Source organism: Gopherus flavomarginatus, chromosome 1, assembly GCF_025201925.1.
Source record: "Gopherus flavomarginatus isolate rGopFla2 chromosome 1, rGopFla2.mat.asm, whole genome shotgun sequence".
NCBI lineage: Eukaryota > Metazoa > Chordata > Testudines > Testudinidae > Gopherus > Gopherus flavomarginatus.
Window position 1 is genome coordinate 360,327,483 of NC_066617.1, and position 25,711 is coordinate 360,353,193.

Below are 25,711 nucleotides of genomic sequence, written 5' to 3' on the forward strand. Positions count from 1 at the left end.
CTCCTGCTAATACAGCCCAAAATGATGTTCGCTTTTTTTGCAACAATGTTACACTGTTGACTCATATTTAGCTTGTGATCCACCACAACCCGCAGAGCCTTTCTGCGGTACTCCTTCCTAGATAGTCATTTCCCATTTTGTAGGTGTGCAAGTGATTGTTCCCTCCTAAATGGAGTACTTTGCATTTGTCCTTATTGAATTTCATCCTATTTACTTCAGCCCATTTCTCCAGTTTGTCCAGATCATACTAAATTTTAATCCTGTCCTCCAAAGCACTTGCAGCCCCTCTCAGCTCGGTGTTATCAATAGAACTACTTGGGGGGTGGGGGAAGGCACCATCCAACATATACAAACCTGACTCACAGATACATAAGGTGATGGGCACTGTAGAAGAACTTAGGCTGGAGAAGGAGAGAGCACATACAGTCACTGTGGTATCCTGGAGCCAGTCTACCAGTACCCTGATATGTGAATGAATTACACGTGATATTAATTGCTGAAAGTATATTTGCATCTTCAAAGACAAGCAGAATTTACAGGACTGTGCTAAGTGCTGTTGTCTTTGCAGGTTATTTCATTTCCCTTCCTCCCTGAACTTTCCTTCCTGAATTTAGGAAGATATAGAGCATATTGCTATGTTAGTCTCAGTATTTGGTATGCCTGTATCCTCCCAATGTGATAGCACTGCATGTGTTCACAGGATAAATCAGACACACAGTGATCTGTGGTCCAAGAAATGTTTACAGCAGCATTTGCACTCTTCTAGCTCTGTTTAAATACCAAGGCTTGCCAAGATTTGCTTCTGACAACTCCTGTACTGGATTCTAATCCTGCTGCATTAATCTGTCAACAATAAAGATTTTCATGTGTAATGAGTTTTGTTTTAGCGTGTTACAGGGTGATCGGCTCACCCGCATTTGGAGAGAGACGCTTGCAAATTCTCCCACTCGCCTTCTGCAGCCCCCTCCCCACCGCTTTTGGAGGGCGCGGAGAAGAGAATCCATGCTGTGGCTTCCATTCTGACACCACTGGGAGGGAATTGGGGGGGCTTGCAGGGCACCTAAATGTTGCTAAGCCTCTGACTGGCCCTCTGCTCAGGGCTGACCAGTACTGTTGTTTTAGCATTTACATCGGGCTGCATTTACACTAGGACATTTGACTGTGTCAGTGGGCTTGGGGTCAGACCTATGAACAGTTCCATGATCCTGGGTGATGCATATCATAAGCTGGGAGAGGCTGTGCCTCTCCAAACAGTCCTGCATGGCCCCACATATGCTCCCTCCAGATTGCCACATCGTCCCCAGCCCAGGCGGGCTGGCTGCTCCTCTTTAGGGAAGCATGCTGGGGCTGGTGCTTGCGGCTAGGGTTAGGGCTAGGGCTACTGTGGTCGGTCTGCGGCTGGGACTTGGGGTGGCTGTGACCGCCCAGCGCTGGGGGGAGGCTGCTGGCACTGGGGCAGCCCCCACTGAGCTCTGGGGGGGCTGGGGGCTCTGGGTCTGGGAGTCACATGTTGTCTGCCTGGTGCTTGGGTTGGGGAGGGCCGCACGCTGCCCACTTGGTGCATTGGAGGGGGAGGCTCTGGATTCCAGTGGGGGACTAGCCTCCCTGAGCCAGAAGGTCACCCACCAGGCATGTCCATGAGGGTTTCAGTCACCTAACTTCAGAAGCCCAAGATATAAATCTGGTCTGTGCTGCTTTAATAGAGTCTGGACAGTGATAGATGGGTCTGGACTGGACTACTGCAGCATAGTCCATGGAGCTACTTCTGAAGACCGCTCTGAGGCTACAACCAGAGCAGAAGGGCTTAGCCCACTTGCTCACTGGGGATGGTGGTAGGGAGCATCTTGTCCCCATGGGCTAAAGACTGCATCACTTTCCTACTTGCTTTCAGCAACACTCAGTGTGTTAGTATCAACATTTAAAGCGTCGTATTGTTTGGGTTCTGCGTACCCTATAGACCGTCTCTCCTCCCCAGGCACCATCGCAGCAGTAGAGATCAACTGGGTCTGAACACGATGTGTGGCTGTTCTCAGTGGAAGCCCTCAGTTCTAGAACTACTCCCCATGTTGGTCCAGCAGATCCTGAAGCATGGGCACATGGCAAATCTGTTCATCAAGCAGGTCTAGTTTGCGGTCATGCCCTCAAGGATGCATTGCTATCTTACCTGCTGGTTTTCTGAGGTTCTCTAGTGTATTCATGATGTCACTCTTCTGCACCATGTTGTTTTGCAGTGGAGCAAGGATAAGAGTGGGTGCAACTTCTGTGTTGCACTGTATGGGGGCCACAATGCATGGCTGGCACATTAACTTGGGGTCCTCATTCTCGTGCTGTCTTGAGCTACTGACTCTATCATCCTTCATAACCAGATGGAAGGATGGACTCCTCTGCTAGCTGAATTGACCACATCCTGTGGAAGATATGGTACATGGACAGCATGTTATCCTGGTCCCTCTTACAGCCTTCTTGAACGCATGCCTCTTGCACAGTGAGAGAGGATCCCTACAGACTCTTTCCCCATCTTGTGTTCCAGTTCAGCACAGGTTAGGACCAAGCAACGCATAGCCACAGGTTTTATTTCTCCATGATACTTGCTCCTTTATTTGATTGATGTTTCCCACTCACACATTAATACATCAAATTAACTCAGGATATTTGTACATAACTGACTTTATATTGGGCCAACCATAGTGCGCTGGTGGGCGGGCGGGTGTGTGTGTGTGTGTGTGTGTGAAGCTGGAATATTCATGTTTGGAAAAAATCATCTCACACACACAAGTAGCTGCCTTACGCTATTTACAGTCCCGGAGAGATGTTACAGGAAATTACTATGCACAAAATAATAATAGATGCACCAAAGGAAAATGCTGCCTTTTAGCACCCAGAGGGAATCTGAGACCTGATGTTGTGTGTAGGGGAGCAGATGGGATAGCTCTTACGATTTTATTGGCAAATCTCACTCGCTCACTTGCAGTTGCTCACTTGCAATCACTCGGAATTGCTCTTCTGATCAAAAGAAGCTGAAATACGTGTGGGCTAATGGTGAGAGCCAGAGTTATACACTAACGGGAGGGTGCCTTAATGTCAGCCCCCTGCTGCTCTGGCCCCGATGGGGATTTCTGGCAGCAGGAAATCATCAGGACGCAAGCCTCAGACTTCGCCATGAGAAATAACACCTCCTGCAGATTGCGAGCAGGGCCGGCTTTAGGCCTATTCCACCAATTCCCCTGAATCAGGCTCTGTGCCTAAGAGGGCCCTGCGCCCAGTGAGAATCGCTTCCCTGGCTGGAGGCGCCTTTTTAATTTTTACTCACCTGGCGGCGCGCCGGGTCTTCAGCGGCACTTCGGCGGTGGGTCCTTCACTTGCTCTGGGTCTTCGGCGGTGGGTCCTTCAGTGCCACTGATGACCTGGAGTGAGTGAAGGACGCGCCGGCAAAGTGCCGCCAAAGACTTGGAGCACCGCCCGGTGAGTACAAGCCCCATGTGTTTTTTTATGGGGTTTTGGGTTTTTTTTAGTCATCCCTGCTGGGGCCCCATCGAAACTGTTTGAATTGGGCCCCGCACCTCCTAAAGCCGATCCCGATTGCGAGTGTAACAGTTGTGCCTAACTGTCATGGAACCTGTGGTTGCTGAGGTCAAGGTTAAGGATTTTAGTGCTTGGGTGAGCGTGAGGAACGTGGTACATGCATTGTCTTACTGTATACTTTGGGGGTTACTTAGAAGGTAGAGTCTGCCAATGCTGTGAGGGGCTTTTGGGACTTTAAAGAAGGCGGCCAACTTGTTTAAGGCATCACAGTTGTTGGCTGCCTATTTGAGACACTTTAAAGAGGCTTCATTTTTGAGAGGGTGGGTGCTCAGAGCTTGTTGAAAATCAGGCCCTTTAAAGGTGTCTGGTTGGGCATCTAAAAATTATGGTACTCCTAAATGACGAGTCTCTTTTGAAAATCTTGGATGGCTACTTGGACATTTCCTTGCTTTCAGGGGTTTGTATAGGTCAGTGTTCCCCTAAAGCAACCTCACCTGTTCTTAAGACTGTAAATGAAATTCAGATTTGCTCTATTTTACAAACCCTGAAGCCCTGGGGATTGCACAGGCTGCAGTAGATCAGGGCAGAAGTTGCCCCTAAAGAGTTTTACTCATACCACGATACTGCAGATATTTTGTGCAGTTCAAATTCTGCTCTCCATCCTGCTGGCATATGGCCCTGAGCCAAATCTCAGTGATGCTAAGGGAAAAACTCCCATTCACTTCCAGTGAAGTTGGAGCAGGCCTTAAGTGCGCAGTTTCCCCATTAACTTCAACAGAGCTACTCAGCTTTTTACATAGGTGTAACTGTAGGCAGCGGTTGCACCAGTGACTGTCACAGAGATGTTAACTTTCCCTTGACTGATCAGCTGTTCCAGGGTATTTCAGCTTCCTTCTCATTCTCAGATGGGATCTTCCCAGTCACTGGAAATCCTGAAAGATGTGAAGCACCTGCAGTTCCTTTAGGGCTCAGCACCTCATCTCAGGGTTCGATCCATTGTTATGCTTGGAGGGCTAGGTGGGTTGAACCTTAGGTCCCAATATCTTTATGCCATTGGTCCTTAGGGCCATTGATATAAGTGGAGAGGTAGTTGGAACTCCATGGTCCATTTGCAACTAGGCCTTTCTGCTGAGCTGGCTAACGAGGGTGTCAATTAGTACTGGCTCTGCTGGTAGTTTTATGATCTGGGCTCTTGTCCATTAGGAACTGGATTGAGACAAAGCACTTTAGAAAATGCCCAGTAGGGATCGGTTCTGCGTGGGGCAGGGATATAAACTGGGTTAGCTATTGCTCCCATGTGATCTAACTTCTGTCTAGGCCACCTCCCCTATTTCACACAGACGACCAAGGATTTACTACATGGGAACCATTTGGGGTCAGTAAATTATAGCTCTGAGCAAATAATTGATGTTTTGGTTCACGGGCGGAACCGCAACATCTGAAAAATAATTGAGTTCAGTTTGAACCAAAACTGAAATCTTTGATTTTTCTTCTCACCAAAATGAAAAAAAAAATAATTGCAGATCAAACAAAACATTTTGTTCAACCCAAAACTAATTTTGGGGGGCTTCTTCATTTTGTTTTGGGTCATTTTGGGGTGTTTTCCCACTTTTTTAATTAGCTAAATTTGTAAATGAAATGCCATTTTGAAATGAAAAATCCAAACATTGTATTTCTAAATGGCTGAAATGAACAGTGTCAACTTTTTTGAAAATTTTTCCTATTTTGGGGGAGTCAAAACTATTCGCCAAATTAGTCCCGAATTCACAAATAGTGTCAATGAAAAATATTTTTTGGTGATTACACTAGTCACTGAAAAATATTGCCCAATACTGACCTTGACTGCATTCCCATCAATGACTGAAGGGCGAAAGACTCCATAACTCATTACCAAGTCCCTGGGCCAAATGCTTCTCCAAGTAATACGAATAACAATAATACAATTTTTAAAAGTATCAGTGACATTTGTATGGCTGCATGTAGAAATTTGATTTTGTAAAACCCCCCAGTCCAGGAGGTTCGTTATTTTTAACGTTAACGGAGCACGTACTGGCTTGCAGGCATGCGCAGGGGCCTGTTTTTGTTGCTGTTAATGTCCAGGGGATGTTTGCCACTAAAGTTGAGCTTAACCACATTTTGGTCCTAAAGCTCCTATCTGACCCACCTGAGCAGTCCTACTGGATTTGTATGAGTAGGATCACCTGATTAGATCAAACCCATAGTCCATCCTATCCAGTCACTGACAGTGTCCACCACCAGATGCCCAGAGGAAGGTGCAAGAACCCGACAGTGGGGAGTTGTGGGGTAATCTGCCCCTATACATAGCTCTGATCCTGGTCTCTAGTCAGAGATTAGCTAAGATCCAAAGCACACAATGCAGCATGAGGTTTATTATCCCTTCCAAAATTATAGTTGTCATTAATTATAATAACTCTGGACATACTTGATGTCCATAGAAATGTTCAGTCCCTTTTTGAATCCTGTTACGTTCTTGGCCTCAGTGACTTCTTGTGGCAGAAAGTTCCACAGGTTCAATCACATGTTGTGTGAAAACATATTTCTCATCATGGGTTTTGAATTTCCCACTGTTGAATTTAATTGAACGATGCCTTATGTTACGGGAGAACTGAAGTTCCCAATCTACCTTCTCCACACTCATTATTTTAAATACTTTCTTTATGTCCCCTCGTACTAAGATGATTGTGGTATTGTCCTCTATAGTTTATCTGATGTGTAAAATCAGGAGTCTAGGGCCAGATTCTGCCACCCTTACTCACATAGAGTAGTACCTTGCTTCTCAACTAGTTGCACTGAGCTGAATGGAGCTACCCAAATAGTAAGGAGCTACTCACTATGAGTACGAGCGGCAGGACATAGCCCTTAATTTGGGCCAGCCAGTCTTTTCTGAAGAAACATTTATCATGTCTCGTTGGTGCTAAGTGGATTTTGCAAATGTTTCTTAAATTTGCACTAATAGACTTGCCCAACATGCTGCACCAGTGCAGTCTGCAGCCATCAGTGTTGGTCTCCAGGAAACATCTTCCAGTTTCTGTGTTAAAAGGAGACAATTTAAGGTGCTTTCTTTTTAACCTGAATCCAAGGCAGACATGGATGTGATGGAAGTAAGGGACTGCAAATTTTATCAGCGCATTCTCAAATGTGGGTTTAATTTCTCCTTTGATTTATTATGTTCCCTTCTGCACACCTTTCCTCTAATTTTATCCATAGCGTTTAACCTATGATCAGCGGTTTCTTTTTAGTAACTGACTAGTTCTACTTAATATTTTCCTAACCAAAATGTTTCTCTTAATAAGTGAGTTATCAACCTATCTAATCTATCTAACGATTTGTGTACAGCTCCCATCATCTTATTTCAGCACCCAGGCTCCTAAATCTGTTCCACCACTTTGGTACCTTCACAGCCAAAACACCGCTGTCCAGGTAAATTCAGTGTTAGAAGCAGGTTACCCTACAGTGTCTTATCACAATAAGGAAGGAATCTGGAAGACGTATTTTTGGGTGGATAGAGAAGGAGACTGGGATTCTATCCTGTTCGCTGTTTTCTAAGCCGAGGTGATAAGTAAAAGTGCTGCATTGTCATAGCCATCCTTCATCAGTCAGGAATTTAAAAACACAATAACCGTTTACTGACAGGCAGAACACAGGAGTGGGCAGCAAATGTTCTAAATCTTTGCTAAAAATAATTTCGTGCATTGTTGTGTAGTCATGAACATATTTTTCTAACTCCCCAACACAAGGTGGATCGCATGACATCCAGTTTTTATTTCTCAAACTCAGGTTGGCCGGGTCTGCTCAAAGCTAACATTTTGGGGGCAAAAGGTTTGTAACAGGGTCAGAGTTTCTAGGCTCCTGCAGATGAATTCAGGGCTCCTCTTTTATGCCAGCCTAAGCTCCAGATGTAAAGACTTTTTTACAACCCTGAATAAAGATGCAGAATAAACACTGTTGATTCATGCTGGATCTTGTTTGCATCAACCAGAGTATAAGCGAAATTGAAGCATTTCTCTAGAGCAGAGAGCCATGGGCTGTGATAGAGGAGATGCTGTCAGGAAGCCCTAGAAAGTGGATAGATTGGAAACATGTACAGGGTGTACTAATCACCAGGGACTGAAAATGGGACATACTAAGAGCAGGTTTCAGAGGCGTAGCTATGTTAGTCTGTATCAGCAGAAACAACAAGGTGTCCTTGTGGCACCTTATAGACTAACTAATTTATTTAGGCATAAGATTTCGTGGGCTAAAACCCATTTCATCAGATGCATGGAGTGGAAAATACAATAGGAAGATATATATAGCAAAAACAACAAGGAGTCCGGTGGCACCTTAAAGACTAACAGATTTATTTGGGCATAAGCTTTTGTGGGTAAAAACTCACTTCTTCAGAGGCATGGAGTTAAATTAGAGATGCAGGCATTATATACTGACACATGAAGAGAAGGGAGTTACGTCACAAGTGGAGAACCAGTGCTGACGGCCAATTCGATCAGGGTGGATGTGGTCCACTCCCAATAATTGATGAGGAAGTGTCAATTCCAGGAGAGGCAAAGCTTCTTTGGTAGTGAGCCAGCCTCTCCCAGTCCCTATTCAAGCCCAAATTAATGGTGTTAAATTTGCAAATGAATTTTAGTTCTGCTGTTTCTCTTTGAAGTTTGTTTCTGAAATTTTTTTGTTCAACTATAGCTACTTTTAAATCTGTTAAAGAATGTCCAGGGAGGTTGAAGTGTTCACCTACTGGCTTACAAAAAGCCTTCATGTGTCATTATATAATGCCTGCATCTGTAACTTTCACTCCATGCATCTGAAGAAGTGGGTTTTTTACCCACGAAAGCTTATGCCTAAATAAATCTGTTAGTCTTTAAGGTGCCACCGGACTCCTTGTTGTTTTTGTGGATGCAGACTAACACGGCTACCCCCTGATACTTGATATATATAGCAGTACATTAAAAGATGGGAGTTGCCTTAATGTCTCCCCACCGTCTGGGAGGTGTGAGCCCCAGCTTGGGTAGAAATACACATCCTAGCTTTGCTCAAACTAGTGCATAAAAATAGCTGTGTGGACGTGGTGATGTGGGCGGCAGCTTGGGCTAGCCTCTCAAGGACGTACCCCGAGATTTGGATGGCTTTGTAGTTGGGTGGCGTGCCCAACCCACCACCCAACCTGTCAGGGCTACACTGCAACTTTTAGGTGCCAGCTCAAGCAGAGCTAGCACATGTGTGTCTGCTCAAGCTGAGAATCCCACTCCCAGCTGCTGTGCAGATGTACCCAAGGAGTAATTCCTCTCACTGGTAACTCCTATCTCCTGTGGACCAGCCACTAGGACGGGACCCGTAACATTCAGTGAACCACGGGTTACATGTGAATGCTCTTTTTGTAGCATCTGCTTACGGATACGTTTGAAGTGATCAAACCCAAGGAGCACCAGGTTCTTATCTCAGTTATACTGATATAAATCTGGGGAGATGCTGACACCTTGCATGTCAGTGGAGTCACTCCAGATTAACACTAGCGTAACGGATAGTAGGATCTCTCCCTTTGGGTGCAGATTTAATTGGACATCCTAAGCTCACTATGAGCAAACATAAACCTGTCTGAAAGCCCTGTGGGTTGTAGCTTGAAATGGTATCACTCTGAACCAGTTAAACCTGACCCCTGAAGGTGCTGGCTTCAAAAACTGACAGAGATGGAAGAAATCAATGCTTACCTGACTTTTAGTGGGCATCTCCTGAGGTGGCTGCCAGCCATAGAGCTGAGTTCAGGTTCAGCCAGTGTCTCGCAGGCGTGTGCGTGTAGGGTATTCGGTTCATCTTCACCTGCAGTCTCCATTAATCCTCCTGGACCGAGGGGGAATCAAATCTGACATACGAATGAAAATAACCACTATGAATCCAGCTGGCCAACAGTAGAGTCTCTGTCTCCCTGCAGGATGGGGGGCTTTATCCAAAGTTCACTGAAGACAGTAAAAAGACTGCCATTGGCTTTCATGGATGTTGACTCAGGCCCAGTGTATCCTATAGCCAAGTCAGATAGCTCACTAACCACTATGTGGATTACTACCCAGGGTCAGAGGAACTGTATGATTTGATGCAATGACGTGCTGGTCGTTGTCCTCAGGTGCATATTTTGGGTCAGTCCTTACTTGGTCAAACTCCTGTTAATGGCAGTGGGAGTTTTGCTGAAGGCAGGATTGTGGGATTTGGCCTGTTAGTAATCATCTAGTTCCACAGACACTGCTTTTCTACTGGGGATTTCAGTGATTTTCAATTAGTTTTTTTCAGATCTTCCTTGCCTGTGCCCGGGGCTAGATGGCGAATCAGGAGCTAGCTCCTTGGCAGCCTCCCGCCTCCCTTTCACCAAAAGAAAAAGCTCCTTAAAAACAAACTCAGCAAAATTAAAGGAGGGAAAAAATCTAAAACAAAAACTGTAGGGCTAACTGAGGCTGTGTGTACCGTGCCCATTTTCTCTTGCACATGCTCACTGCGGCAGTCCACCCCCGGCCTTTCTTTCATATTGCCTGTCTGGGGCTAGGAGGCGGCTTTGCCACAAGCCCTGTATAAAGGGCCGTGTGTGGTTATTAGGCTGCCTCCTCTCTCCCACATGGTCCAAGGGGGAAGTCATCTGCACTAGCACTTTACCATACTGCCGGCTCATCTGTGCTGGTTGTGGGAGAGGGGGTGGAGTCAAGGCTCCGACAACTTCCCAGCCCTGCTTGCCCAATTTCCACCTGCCTGTGCTGCTTTGTGGAGATTGTTGTCTCACTCCAGTGATACTTGCAGCTGGTGCTGGGGAGCGAGGAGGCATCTTATGTCTTTGTCTCCTCTGCGTGGAAGCATAACGTGGGTTCCATCATGCTGTTAGCCTGTAAGTTCCTCAAGACAGGAAACTTATGCTCCTACCTGTTTGCAAGGTGCCTCCCACCTTTCTGGGGCAATACAAATATTAAATAGTAATGGGGGAGCATTCAGACTCTCAACCACTTGTCGCCAGGCTGAATCTGTTTCATTGTTCCAGGATCAGCTGACACGGCACAACAAAGATGCCATGCATCCATAGTATACCACAAGGGGGCGCGTTCTGAGCAAAGCCTCAGGGTATGTCTACACTACAAAATTAGGTCGAATTTATAGAAGTTGATTTTTTAGAAATCGTTTTTATACAGTCAATTGTGTGTGTCCCCACACAAAATGCTCTAAGTGCATTAAGTCGGCAGACTGTGTCCTCAGTACCGAGGCTAGCATCGACTTCCGGAGTGTTGCGCTGTGGGTAGCTGTGAGTAGCTATCCCACAGTTCCCGCAGTCTCCGCTGCCCATTGGAATTCTGGGTTGAGATCTCAATGCCTGATGGGGCAAAAACAGTGTCACGGGTGGTTCTGGGTACATGTCGTCAGGCCCCTCTCCCTCCCTCCCTCCATGAAAGCCATGGCAGACAATCGTTTCGCGCCTTTTTTCCTGGGTTACCTGAGCAGACACCATACCACGGCAAGCATGGAGCCTGCTCAGCTCACCATCACCGTCCAGACAGCACAGCCTGCACCCCTGCCCTGCAGGCCCAACCCCGGGGAGCCACTCACCTGGACCCCCAGGGCAAGGCACCGGACCACCCCCCCATTCACCTTCCATCCTACACCGCCGCCTGTCCCCGGCCTGCTCCCGGTGCTCGGCACACTCCATGTGGGGCTCGCCAGCCAGGCGGCCTTAAAGGCACAGGGGCCTTTTTGCCTCCCCCTGCCCGCTGCATTAGCAAGGGGGGGGAGCGGGGAGCGCTTGGCTGCTGAGCCTTGAGCCGAGGAGCCAGCCCCCTCGCTCCTCCAGCTGTCTCTGCCGCCCCCTCCATGGGGCGAGCCCCACATGGAGTGTGCCGAGCACCGGGAGCAGGCCGGGGACAGGCGGCGGTGTAGGATGGAAGGTGAATGGGGGGGTGGTCCGGTGCCTTGCCCTGGGGGTCCAGGTGAGTGGCTCCCCGGGGTTGGGCCTGCAGGGCAGGGGTGCAGGCTGTGCTGTCTGGACGGGGTGGGGCTCTGGCGCGGTGCAGGAGCCTGGAGTCTGGGGCGGGGGGGCAATGGGACCCCGTGGGTGGGGCAGGGCGGCACAGCCCAGTGGGGGATACCTGCAGAGCACGCTGGGCAGGAGAGACTCTCCTGGGACCGTGGGGGGATGGGAGGGTATCCGCACCCCCAGGAAGCCCGCAGGAGTCCTGAGCCAGTCCCAGGGTTAATCTGGGGGGGGAACGGAGAAGCCAAGAGAGGGCGCCTTTTTTATGTTTGCTCCCCCTACACTGAAAAACTGGCTATGCCACTGGCCTAAGTCACTCTCATGTCTGCACAGGTGCCCCTGACTGACCTTACTGAGGTCAGCTAAAAGAGCACCCAGGAATACGACGATGATGGCTACGAATTGTAATGCACCGTTTGCTGCTAAAAGGCAGTGAGCTACTACTGAGTAGCAATGCAGTCCCACGTCTGCCAGCACCCAGGAGATGACAATGGCTAGCAATCGTACTGCACCGTCTTCTGGCGAGCACCCAGGAGATGACAATGGCTAGCAATCGTACTGCACCGTCTTCTGGCGAGCACCCAGGAGATGATGATGGCCAGCAATCGTACTGCACCATCTTCTGGCGAGCACCCAGGAGATGATGATGGCTTGCTGTCGTACTGCACCGTCTGCTGCCAGCCTAAGATGTAAAAGATAGATGTATCAAAACAAGAAATTGACCTGATTTGTTTTGTGAAATCAACAGCCTGCTAAACCCAGGGTTTGGAGTTCAATCCTTGAGGGGGCCATTCTGTGTGACAGTTGTTTGTGTTTCTCCTTGATGCAAAGCCACCCCTTTTGTTGATTTTAATTCCCTGTAAGCCATGTCGTCAGTCACCCCTACCTCCGTCAGAGCAAAGGCAAACAATTGTTTAGCACAAAACCAGGCGAGGAGCGATGAGGACATAGACATGGTTATAGACTTCTCACAAAGTACAGGCCGAGCAATGTGCCTCGGCAATGTGCACATCATGCTGGTGAGCTCTGCATGAGCTCCGCATGGTCACCTGTGCTGATCAGCACACCACGCTTGCCAAACAGAAATGAAATTCAAAAGTTCATGGGCCTTTTCCTGTCTGCCTGGCCAGTGCATCTGATTTGAGAGCGCTGTCCAGAGCGGTCACAATGGAGCACTCTGGGATAGCTCCCGGAGGCCAATACCGTCGAATTGCGTCCACACTACCCCAAACTCGACCCGGCAAGGCCGATTTCAGAGCTAATCCCCTCGTCGGATGTGGAGTAAAGAAATCAATTTAAAGAGCCCTTTAAGTTGAAAAAAAAAAGGCTTCGTCGTGTGGACGGGTCCAGGGTTAAAAAGAGGTAATGCTGCTAAATTCGACCTAAAGTTGTAGTGTAGCCCAGGCCTCAGTTTTTGTTTGAAAGCAGCATCTCTTGGCCCTACAAACACTGTCAAATAAGAGCTTCATTTTAATTTGTTCAGTGCTGGCCACAAACAGACTTTCACCTTGTTATGCTTTAAGTCTTGACACTGCAAGCTTGGTTGCGGTGTTGTGGGAGCTGTGTTGTTCCCAGGAGACAAAGTAGGTGACGTCACATCTTTTGGTGGAAGGGACAAGCTTTTGAGCTACACAGAGCACTGCATCAGATGTGGAGAAGGTAAATACAAAGTAGGACAGATTGTTAAGCCTAAGGGGGTCATATATGCTGTAGGAGACCACTTAAAATGAAGTGGGCAATCAACACCACTGCAGAGGTTATCAGGCAGCAGAGTGTGTTACTGAGGGCAGGTCTACACTTAAAATGCTGCATCGGCGCACTGTAGCACTTTAATGAAGACACTCTAAGCCAAAAGGAGAGAGCTTCTCCCGTCGGCATAGTTAATCCACCAGACAATGAAAGGGTTAAATAATTACATCTGGGGAGAGAAATGAAGAAGTAGAGGCAAAGGACATAAATTTGGTTTTAGCTGAGATCTGCCATAAAATAGGGAGTTGAGGTGGTGTAGAGATACAAGGAGGCTGTTCCAACTGGTAAGAGTTGCAAAGGAGAAGGCTCTTTCACCAACAGTGACTATGTAAAGGTAAAAAAAAATGCTAGATGGGCAGAGAGAAGAGGCGGGGAAGCAGAGAGGGGAACATTCCGTGAGGAAGCAGAAGCAAGAGGCTTGTAAATACAAAAATAAATGGATCCTCAAGTGAAAGGTATTGTTAAAAATTAAATTACTAATCACTGGAAGCTTTTACTAAAGTCAAAGACGGTTGATAGCACCCACAGAGACGTAGCACCAACAGCAGGAGGGACAGGAGTTGATCCAGGGGTTAATTTTCTTCAAGAGTCGTAAAAACAGACAAGTGCTGTGCTATGTAGATGAAATTCACCCCTGTGCAGAAGCCTTTGGCATCGCTGGCGCCCTACTCGAACCCTTAGGACATAACTGATGTACAGATCTTGTGGTGGCTCCCTGAGCACAGGTGAATTTCACTCGTAGGCGAGGAAATGTCGTAGCCTGGGATTCAGATTTTGTGTTTCCTGCAGCTGGTCAGGAAATGATTCTCCTTTTCTCCTGAATACAATTGTGATGAAAAAAAAATTTTGTCAAAAGTTTGTTTGAAAATTTTCCTGGTTGTGGATTTTATTTTGAATGGAAAATGTTGGGTTTACAACTGTTGGATTTTTTTGGTTGGTGAAAACAAAACAAAGGTTTGCTTGCTTTTTTTCTCCCAAAATCCCTGCAAATTTTGTAACAAAAATGGAGTCTTTAAAAAATTTCTGATTGATCAAAAAGCCATTTCCCCACCACTAAAAGTTTTGATGGGAAATTTTCCACTAGCTCTAGTATTTGCCTTCAGGGGCTAATGAAGAGGAGAAGCAGAAGAGTAGCTACCAGTGCTTGGTACACATTGCAATCTGGGTGAATCCTAAAAAACCCTCACATAATTGATAGCTGTACAGTAGAAGGGATGTGTCAAACAAGGGTTTTAATGTATACATTGTGGTGCAATATAGAGCAAATGGCACAACGCAATCCCGAGATGAGTGGCGATTGTAGAAAACATTGGACTCTTTACATTTGATGCTCACCTAGCTGCTTCTCATACAGGTAAACTCGCTGACAACAACGCTTGCGTGCTGCAATGGAAAACCAAAAGTTTATTGTGACATCCAGTAAACCTGCACATTCCTCTCTCTCTTTACATATGAATTTTCATCATAAGAATAATTGCATGTAAGAGTCAGGAATCTCTGCTTGGACTTTCGAGAGCATAGGTGAAGCAATATAGATTTAAGAGGCACTGAGGTCAGGCCAGATTTTCAAAAGGGCTCAGCATCCACAGTGATCAGATTTTCAGCCTCCCAGTGGCGACTTTTGTTTCAGCAGGCCCAGATCCAAGTAGGAGTTTTCCGATTGACTTCAATGGGCAATGGATCAAGCCCAACGGGAGCTGTTGGATGCTGAGTTCTGGCAAATCTGGCCCCATATGTTTATGGCACGGGGTTTTCAGCATGCAAAATATACAGCAGGGGAAGGGCCATCCAATGAGATGTCCGCTAAGAAAGGGGGTCGGCTTAGTTTCCACAAGCCACCCATTTTCCCGTTGTTTTAATTTCTGCCTCTTGTTTCTTTTTGAACCCTAGAAATGAATTCAGACCTTGGATAGACGTCAACAGGGTTAAGCTTATAAAAGCTAAGTCCCAGTACAAACCCCCGGACGAGAAAGTGAGCCACGAAACCAGTTACAGTTCTCAGTTCAAGGGGGAGCCCAACAAGCCTGTACTAGCCGATAACAAATTCATCGATCGCAGGAGGATACGCAGCCTGTACAGTGAGCCCTTCCAAGAATCTTCAAAGGTGAGAAATACAGCGTAAGGGGACAAGGGCCAGCAGGTGCCTGCAGCAGCGCATGGCTATGAAGACTTCATAGCACCACTTAGTTTCACGCCCCTTCCCATGGCTTAGTCATTTCTGGCCAGGGACCCTATTAGGAATCATTCTGACACCCTAGTCAGAAGCGTGGGGCTGAATCCTAAGCTGGTGTAGAGCAATATAACTGCACTGAAGTCAGTGGTGGGATGCTGGATTACAACAGGTGCAAGATCTGGCCCCAGGACAATCTCTTTCAATTCACATTTCCCTGATCTCTAAGGTAGACTATTATTACTTGGTAAACACAAAGCTACAAATGCGTTACCTTCTTTTATTTCACACCAGTAACATGCTAAGGGCCAGACCCTCAGTTGGTGTAAATGGAGGTGGCTCCATTGACTTAAGTAGAGTTACACTGATTTACAGCAGCCAAGGATGGGTTTTTTAATGGATCCGATCTGTACAATTTGGGGTCTGGATTTTTTCCTTCATCTCAGAGTTTGGAGTTATGCAGTTCTTCGAGATATTGTTTGGTTCCGATATAAAGAGAGAGGAGGTCAGATGAGAAATTCTGCTTTCAGTGGGATTCTGAACCCCCCTCCCAAGTTTGGGAGTGAGAACGGGCTGGATCCAGGAGTTTGCTTCACACCTTCCCCTGATATCATTCCAATTCCACGCTTGGTGCTGCTATTTCTTTTGGCAGCAGATGAACCCCAGGCATCCCAATGTGTTTTTCCTCCGTTGTATCAACCTGAGAAAGGAGCAGAATAAGGAGCACGCCCTCCCCCCACTCCCAGTCCGCAGCCCCCTAAACAATGGTGACAGTATGGAACTTATAGAGCGTCCAACAAAGGATCCTGAGATTCTTCCCCTCCCCTTTGTTATGGGCCATCATTTCCCTTGTCTGATCCCAAAGAAAGGCAACGCCCAATGAGATTGCAAAGCCACTCCCCAAATCAGCCAGTCAAGGGGGTGACAAAATGTGCAGGAGGGTCTGGCCTTTGTCCTTACATAGCATTAGCCCCAACACTTGACTTAGGGCTTGTCTACAGAGAGACTTAGGGTTTGTCTACATTACCTGGTGGATCGATGGGCAGTGATCAATCCAGAGGGAGTCGATTTATCGCGTCTAGTCTAGACGCGATAAATCAACTGCTGAGCGCTCTCCCATCGACTCCGGTACTCCACCAGGGTGAGAGGCACAGGCGGAGTCAATGGGTGAGTGTAGGCCGTCGACATACTAGAGGGAAAACACCACGGTAAGTAGATCTAAGTACATCGACTTCAGTTATGTTATTCAGGCTGAAGTTGCATAACTTAGATCGATTTCATTGTAGACTAGGTCTTAATGTGCAGCAAGCTGGGGTATAAATCAAAGTCTCCGTGTAGACAAGCTCTTAAATGCGGAACATAAATAAACACATATTGCCGTCTCATTGATGATGTCTCTCTCTAAATCCTGTTCTTCTACCTTTTCCTGTGTGTTTCTGTGTTGGCGGTTTGTATGTTACATCCATCCAGGCGGAGAAGCGTAGTGTTCAGCCTTCCAAACCAAAAAAGACAACAACGAGCCATAAACCACTGAAAAAGGCCAAAGACAAGCAGATCGCATCTGGCCGGGCTGCCAAGAAAAAGAGTGCCGAGAGCTCCAGCGGGACAAAGCCAGAGGACAAGGGGAAAAGTAAAGAGATGAACAATAAATTGGCTGAGGCTAAAGAGTAAATTTCATTGCACTTTTCTCTCTCTTTCTTTCTTTTTTCTTTTATTAAATAAAGGCCACAAAATTAATTAGAGGCTTCTAATCTGCTTTTGTTCTGATTGTATTAGAAGCTTTTATGTTTTATTTCCAAGGAGGATTAGGAATACTCATTTCAGAGGTCAGGTTTTCAGCTTTGCCTGCATGACACAGATCTACACAGACTGATGGGGGGAAGATAAGGAGGGTGGAATGCACAGAGGATTGTAGGATTACAAAGGTTTTCAATTAATTGTGTGCTGCGAATGTATTAAGAGGCTTGTCTCTTTCCTTGGGCCTGATCCTCCAGTGCTTTGATTACATAAAGCTGGCATTTGTTCCACTGGTGCAGTTCTGTTCCTAAGAGCTGATTCCGTGAGGCTGTGTGTCCTTTGGGGGCGCTGAGCTCTGTTTTCTCTCACTGGGATCAACAGTATAGGAGAGGTGCTCAATATCTTGCAGGAACAGGCTCTGTAAACCTGGTATAACTCAGTGGAGTCACTCCAGACTCTCACTACTGTGACTGAGAGCAGAATTGTTCTCAGAGACATCAGTAGGTGTTTGGCCCAAAGAAGTGATGAAGGCTCAGATCCCTTGTAAGGAAAGATTTTGGGCTAGATTGTCAGCTGGTATAGATGGGCCAGGCCCATTTACACCAGCTCAGGATCTGGCCCTGTGGTGCAGCAGAATGGAAAGTGAAGTAAGGCGCAGAGAGAGTCCAGCTGGTTGCAAAGATTTCCTGAATGGGCTTCAGGTCAGACGCTGCAGGTTGTTCCTCCCTGTCGTTTTCCAGGATCTGCATCTTTTTTATGGTTTCTGATTTGTTTTGGATCTTGGTCTGATTCCTTCGTTTTTCAGATACAGATGGATATTGTGTGCAACAGGAGTAGGAGGAGGTTTCAGGAATGGATTCAATTTGCAGACATGGCTTTTTTATAGGTAGCATGGAGCAAGTCACCATTGTTAGCTCTGATTGCATTTTCATACACGCTGCTAGGAAATTATCACAAGCACAATAGTTTTAAATATACCTGCACGTTAAGTCATGGTTGCTCATAATTGTGCGAATGGAGCCATGACACAGTTATTGGGAGCCCTAACCTTCAACTTGGCCAAATCCTCAAGCTCTCAACTCAGTGTTTATTGTGTCCTTACTCTAGTAAATTCCCACCAATGTCAGCATGACTCAGTAAACACAGAAGGCCTGTTTCCCAACTGGCATCAATTGCATTGCTCAGTTGAGCTTGATGGAGCTATATTGATTTACACCAGCTGCGGGTCTGGCCCAGAGTGCTGATCTCAGCATTTGGCTCACAGATTCAGCAGGAGATAAGAGAGCTAAATACCTTGTAGGATTCGTTTCTGCTTGACGAAACTGAGGGCTGGTCTACACTTGGGGGGGGTCGATCTAAGATACGCAACTTCAGCTACGTAAACAGCATAGCTGAAGTCGAAGTATCTTAGATTGATTTACCTCTCGTCCTCACGGCACGAGATCGACGTCCATGGCTGCACCTCTCAACTCCGCTACCGCCGTTCGCGTTGATAGAGTTCCGGAGTCGACGAGAGCACTTTCGGGGATCGATATATCGTGTCTAGATGAGATGCGATATATCAATCCCCGAGAAATCGATACAGCGGGTAGTCTAGACGTACCCTGAGACATTGAACCACCTGGGTAATAAACCCCTAGAGCAGCTGTAGGAATCACGCCTGTTTGGCCTTGGTTGATCTTTTTTGCTATAGCTAAAGTTGCAAATTTCACTGGGCAAAAGCAACTGGGGGAAATGTAAGCCGAGAGCTCCAGAACCATATTGCTGTAGTGGTATTGGAAAAAGGAATATCTTGCTTCTAGAATATATTAGATTTCAATTAAATACTTGCAACGATGTTTGTTGTTGTTTTTTTTTCTGGAGGTGGCGATTTCAGTTTTCAGAATCTAAATGTTTGTCATTTGGTATGTCTGAAAAATTAAAAGGGATGCCACAATGGAAGGGTAAGAGAAGGTTTCTAAAGATTAAGGAAGTTCTATGCTACGGAAATAGCAAACTTTGCTGGCCTGAGTAATGAATACATACAAAGTTTAGTGTGTTGTGTAATGTGTCCTGTTTGCCTTGTGCTAACAGCCTAAAGCTTTTAAGTATAAATAAGTGTCATGTTCTGAATTCAGTGGTGTATTTCCAAGTTTAGCTGTGTTAGAACTGTGTAGTATGAACTAACCAGGATGTTTATGTGGAAAAAAAAAATATATATATATATATACATATACCTCCAATATTTAGGAGGAAACCAGGGAAATCCTCCAGGAAGTAAAACTGTGGAACTGTTTGCGAATGTAATGCATTTTTGACATGCATGCTTCATGGAGAACCTCACTAAACTGTCTATAATGGTCATCGCTATTCCGAGTGCTCAGAAATTGAATGGATGTTGCGCAACTGCAAACCTCAGTTCATTCTGTAAGTGCAGAGTAGCTCAGCAAAGCGTTTCATTGAACTCATGAAAGATAACGCAGCTCGCTGTTCCTTGCATGAAAACGGATGTTTGTTAACTTTTCGCAGAGAGCTGAGCCTCAGAGACTCTGTGATTCTTGACCTGTTGACCTGATGCCTCCATTCACCTTTACATTTCTCCGGCCATGTCTACACTGACAAGCTTACAGTGGCACAGCTGTAACCACTGGAACAGCTGATACCAATAGAAAAGCGCTCTCCTGTCAACACAATAAAACCAGCTCAACGAGCGGCAGTAGCTATGTCGGTGGGAGAGTGTCTCCTGCGGACACAGCGCTGTGCATACGAGCACTTATGCTGGCAAAACGTATTTCACTCCAGGAGGTGTTTTTTTCACACCCTTGAGCGACAAAAGTTTGCCGACGTAAGTACTAGTGTAGACATCGCCTCCGTACCATACCTTCTTATCTCAGGTAGAGGATAGCAACAGTTACGATGATGAAGCATCAGAGCAGCTGAAGCATGAAAATAGTTTACAATAGCCAGAAACGCTGGCTCCTTCACACGAGAGAGATTGTACCCATTCATTGCAGAGCATCGTACATTTTTGCCCATTAGCACCCATATTAATGCTTCACTAAGTGCCAAGTCCACTGGAAGTCAATGGGACTAAAATGGGGCCCTAGGAGATTTAGCAGTAAGTCCCTTGGATAGGCCCAATTTTGTCTCTAGATGTGCACACTAGTGAGGGCCCCAGGCATGCATCGAAGTGCATAGATTGGCCCGGGGATTAATATTAGGAGATATAATAAAATCAGGTCTTAAGGTCAAATTCTTCAGTGAGTTGCGCTCCATGCTAGCCTGCTGACATCAGCTGGGTTACATGCGGTGTGTATCAGCACAGAATTTGGTCCTAAGGGCCTCATCTTGTCTTAGTTTGTGATGGAACTCCTACCGATGTCAGCTGTGTGCGTGGATTCAGGACAGTGTATAGCCCTCTGCCTGCTTTCTCGTTGCTCAGACTTATACCCACATAGTGAATTTAACATTGATCAGAAAGGAGATGAGATCTTTGCTGATTCAAGTCCACGTTGGATGCTAAGCTTGTTGCTTTAATTTGGCAAGAACTTATTCTGTAATTTTGGGTTTCCAACTGCCACAAAAGCAGTTATACTTCATTACCAACTTACTATATGTTTTGCTCTCCTGGTTAAAAAGTGTTTGCTTTATCCTTGTGAGAATTCCTATGGCTTTGACTGCCTGCTTTCTTATTTTCACTGTGTCTTCTTATTGTGCTGTCACTCCCTTTTGCAAGATGGTGCTAAATGCCAACGGGCTTCTTTTTCTGACTGCTTTGCAAAATCCATCATCCGCTTCCTCATCTGCAATGTTTCTGTTGTAAATACATGACTCCCATGTACTCTTGCCTTTTGGAGGCAGATCAGAAGTGTCTAATTACTATTTTGTGGCCTGGCTTTGGTTGCATATCACAAATTGTCTCTGTAATGTGTTGAGCACACCACCTCTTGGTGCTACTTCATTCTTGCTGTTAGTATGAGAATGACAAAACAAACAGATTAATGTATAGCCAATTGATTGTGACGTGCTTGTGATCTTTGCTTGCTCAAAGGGTTTTTTTTTCAATGATAAATAAATGCTGAAGACGAATACCATCTTCTTGATCTTGTTTTCTCGCTAAGAAGCATAGCTGAGTAAGTGAAGGAAGCACCCTTTCCAGCGTTTTACACTGGGAGAGCCGTGCTGAGTTTCATATTGCAAAGATAACAGTGAGATGCTGCACTCTGGCTCTCTTCAGATGTCTGCTGCAGTCACATAGGCATGAACTGAGAGCTAAACATTGGCAGAGATGAAGATGGACAGTGAAGGCATGTGAATGGAGCAAGTGGTTTGGGTTTTATTTCTAATCGGTGCCGTGTTGAACAAAGGTCTCCTGCTCCATGCCCCTGCGTGCAGGAGGCTACTGGGCAAGATTCTCTGCTCCTTGCTGCTGTTCGAATCACAGTCAGCCAGGCCGCAGAAACATGGCCCAATGCAGAGGAGGAGAGGAGCGCCTGCCAAGAGTATGATGTCTGAGTTATTGGCACTTGTACCTGGCATTCCAACAAAGCCACTTAAAGCCCATTGAAGTCAATTGGTAGTCTTTCCATTGCCATCAATGGATTTTAGATCAGGCCCTGAGTGCAGAAACTTACAGTCTGGGTCCTCTGACATGATCATATCAAAAGAAAGCTACTCAGCGGTGAACTGGCAATGGCACATCTTCAACCACAAGCCTGGAAACTCAGAATCCTACTCTCAACACCAGCGCTGGCATCATATCTTGCCAACAATCATGTCCATGTGTTGGGTAGGGTTGGTGCTCATTCACAAGCTGGCCCATATGCATAGATGTCCAGCAACAGGGGGCTTACACAGGCAGTCTATATGAAGCCAAACAATTTTTTGACCAGAGTCCATAGAATCCTTGCTGGGGAAATAGTGCATTTGTTTTGCCTGACTATTTTTCAGTGGTAATCTACAAAGGGTTAAAAATCCATGTTGGAACATGTACTATATTGGATACATGAGGGAGGAAGAGCGGTCTTATTTTGAACAGTGGATAGGAATCCAAGACTCCTGGGTTCTGTTTCTGCGTGCCACTGATTGTCTCTGTAAGACTGCAGGCAAGTCACAGATTAATTTATTTGTGCCTCAATTTACTCATCTAAAGCTAATAATACCCAACCACCAAGATGTTCTTCAGGGGCTTGATTAACTGAGTATGAAGCACTTTGAGCACCTTGGATGACACTTTCTGTGTAAGTGCAAAGTATTGGTGTGTATAGTAATGTAAATGTGATTACCACCTGGGAAAAAAAGATGAAGGGTCGAGGGGAAGGGGTGATATTTTGACTTCAAGTTATGAACAGCCAGAGAATTTAATGCAGCTTTTTTCATCCAGATCTGCAAGCTTCTGCCTTGAATATTACCTCTATTTCTCATTTAATGAATGCTACGTTAACACACTGGGCCAGATCCTCAACTGGAGATAATCATCTATCCTTGGGCCAGATTTCTGGCTCTTGTCTTTTGGCATAGCACCATTGATTTCAGTGGAGCTATGCTCATTCATATCAGCTGAGAAACTGGCCCATGTTAAAAAAATTGACATTATACCTACCATATGTCCTACCAGATTTCACACCTATGCCTAGTCTACAAACAATCTGCTAAATATATTCCATTTCCATCAAGTGCTGAAAACAACACCCTGTTCTAGCCTCAGCGACTTCTTACAGACATGCACATACCAACCTGTAGTCAAGCATGACAACCATACAGTCGTAAAACATTTCAATTGCTCTGAGGGTGTCACAGCCACAGCTCTAATTTCCAGAGGCGTTTGCACCCAGCTAGATCTGGTAGATAGACAGGGAAAACGTGTGTCATTAAGCATATGCAATTTGGATGTGTTTGTGGGTAATTGTGAGAGCTAATCAGAATTGTTTTCATACATCCCGTATTTATGCACTGGATCTGACCTACCATGCAATCACTAAGCACCTCTGCTTAGCATTCCAACAAGAACGTGGAGGAACCCACCATGCTCAGTGCTGGAAAACAGGATTTAGAATTAGCTGCGAATTTCAAGCGCTACATACACGTGAATGATACGTTTTGAAGAGACTGTGTGGTCTAATGAATCGAAGATAGACTTAGACACCAGGAACTCTTGGGAGGCTAATCCTCGTTCTGCCTCTGACTCACTGTGTAGCATGGAGCAAGTCACTTACTGACACAATTGATCTGTCTCACAGGGGTGTTGTGGGACGGTCGGTACAAAGCTTTGAGAACAAGCGTTATTTAAAAAGGGATGTCACACTTTGTAGATCACTTAAAAGATGGAGATGCTCACTAGAATGAGCACAGTGTTGGATATGAATTTAGGGGAGAAAAGATTAAAAAAAATTGAAATGTATAAATTAAAACTACCAAAGATCAACTTTACTTCATTACATCATCAGAAACCGAATGTTTGAGGTTGGCTTCAGCTACCAGTAGCTAGCCAGTCAGAAAATGGTAAAATCTGACAAAATACACTAGATTTTCCTTCACAATTGGCTACTTTTAGATTCCCTGGTTGGCTAAGACATGGCTTTGGATTGAAATATTCCAAGTTGCGTGTCTAAATCTCCAGATCATCTTTGAAAATGTCAAATTAATTAAACTATTAAGTCACAATTCCTGACTGTTAAAGTCAAAGTAAGTCAAGAATATATCTCTCTGGCTGACGTGCCACCTGCAGAGATGAGTCCTGTCTTTTGTGTCTCGATATTGTAGGCATTAGGATATATTGGGTCAGTGGACTGTCAAAGAGAACAGGAATGTTAAGGCACATGTCTCTGTCATTGCTGGTGTTTCCCAGTGTCCTAAAAATAATTGTGTTCTTTCAATAACTGCAGCATCAGAAACTAAAGAACTATACAGGAACAAGAAATGTTTTTCTAAGTGTGGACTTGAACATATGCTAGTGTTCAGTGCTAAGAATATTATCCCCAGTGCTGGAGCAAAATGCCCTGGTGCTTCCAGCTGTCAGACCTCAGCCAGATCTTGGTCACCTAGCTACTTGGTAAGTCTGATTTAACTGTGGGTTTAAGGGCCCAATCAAACAAATCCTTACTCATGTGAGTAAATCTATTGAAATTACTAGGACTACTCACACGAGTAAAGGTTTGCAGGAAGGGGTAATAAACCTCTGGTATTTGATGACTGGTGGCTCATTGTGACGTGTGGAGATTCCTTGTAAGCAACATGGATTTCTGTTGCAGGCTACCTTTTGAAAAGCTACCTACCCAATGAATGCCAGGATGGAGGACACGTGAGACTCATGACAAATCTGTGCATAGAATGAAAGGACCTTTGGGTGTCTCGAATGCCAGCTCGCTCTATGGAGAGGCTGCTGCATAGAGTGAGCTACAGGATGGAGATATCCGTACTCTCTCAGAAGACAGTGGCGAAGGCAAAGTAAACATAAGCAACAGCTGGAAGGAATGTTTGCCAGCAAAGAGAAGATGCATTTCCAATAAACATTGGTTGAGATTTGAAATTACTTTGCTGTCATCATGATACCTCATGATCTCCCACCCACATCGGCTTTTAAAGCAAATTGTCTGAGTGTCTTGTTGTGTAGTAGTGGCCTTTCTTCACATCGCCCATGGCCAGCAAGACACCATTGCATGGGATGTGTGTGTTGCCCTGCTCCATTCTACTAGGGTAGGTCCCTTGCCCATACACTGAAATTCACTGGGTTCCCTGTGGAGCTGAAAGGGCCATGTAAGTCCTGGGAGCTGACATTATCCCAAAAGGCTGGGCTTTGCACTGTGCTTTTCCATCTCAGAAATAGGTGTTTCCGTGTGGCCGGTAGGGCAGGGAGAGGCAGCTGCAGATCAGAACAGGGCAGCGCATGTGCTGTTTTGAAGATGCCTTTCAGTGCTACCGTCTGCTGAGTGGGGAGCTGCTGGTCACACTGCACCTGAATCCCCAGTCCTGCTAGCTGACTGTGGTGACCTCCTCTCACTGAGACAAGCGTAGGTACCCTGGGACCCTCTCAGGACAGAGTGTGGCTCAGCCACCCTTCAGAGAAGTGAAAGGTCACCACCATCTCCTCTCCCTCTGTCATCGCACATTGCTTCCCCCTTTGCTCTCTCTGCTCCTCTCTCATTCCCCTCCACATTCTTCCCTCACCCTCAGTTTTGCGGGGTGCTGTCGTGCAGCCCCTCCCTCACCCTTAAACCTCTCCCACTTCCCATCCATTAAGTGCCTTCTCCTTCAAAGCCCTTCTGAAAACCTGCCTCTGACAGGAATCTCTCCAGCGTCCCTACGCCCTCCCCGAGCGCCCATCTCGTGTGCAGTGTTGAGCTCATCGGGGCGTCTCTGAGATGATAGGTCCGTCACGATGTAACTGGTGAGAATAAACAATGATACCTCACCCCTCAAGGGCCCCGCTTCCCTCTCTGTCTGTGATACAGCTTCAGCACTTTGTCTCCAGTCTGCCAGAGCACTTTCTGCCTGGCCTGGTTGCCTGGGCAGCAGTTGGCCTCACTGCTATGTCTATCATAGCA

At 46.1% G+C, this 25,711-nt stretch overlaps 1 protein-coding gene and 2 long non-coding RNA genes across 10 annotated transcripts in view; 1 reads left to right on the forward strand and 2 right to left on the reverse strand.

The window, feature by feature from the left end:
• The window catches only part of MAP6 (microtubule associated protein 6), a 56,754-nt gene extending 39,560 nt beyond the window's left edge, over positions 1-17,194 (forward strand). Inside the window, exons 2-3 of the mRNA XM_050930715.1 lie at positions 15,173-15,386; positions 16,923-17,194. Of these exons, the coding sequence (XP_050786672.1) occupies positions 15,173-15,386; positions 16,923-17,123 (415 nt within the window). The 3' untranslated portion in view covers positions 17,124-17,194. The remainder of the gene's footprint in view (positions 1-15,172; positions 15,387-16,922) is intronic.
• LOC127038623 (uncharacterized) overlaps positions 1-25,711 on the reverse strand; it is a 61,395-nt gene that overhangs the window by 9,960 nt on the left and 25,724 nt on the right. For 2 of the 8 annotated variants that reach the window (XR_007770743.1, XR_007770744.1), the window contains 2 exons: positions 9,246-9,397; positions 7,323-7,598 (listed from right to left, as the gene is read on the reverse strand). This is a non-coding gene — a long non-coding RNA (uncharacterized LOC127038623). The other 6 variants (XR_007770745.1, XR_007770747.1, XR_007770746.1 and 3 more) reach the window with 5 other exon arrangements.
• On the reverse strand, positions 16,648-23,636 carry LOC127038647 (uncharacterized). The gene is made up of 3 exons (XR_007770756.1): positions 23,136-23,636; positions 22,905-23,008; positions 16,648-16,944 (listed from the first exon to the last, which is right to left on the reverse strand). It is a non-coding gene; the product is annotated as an uncharacterized LOC127038647 (long non-coding RNA).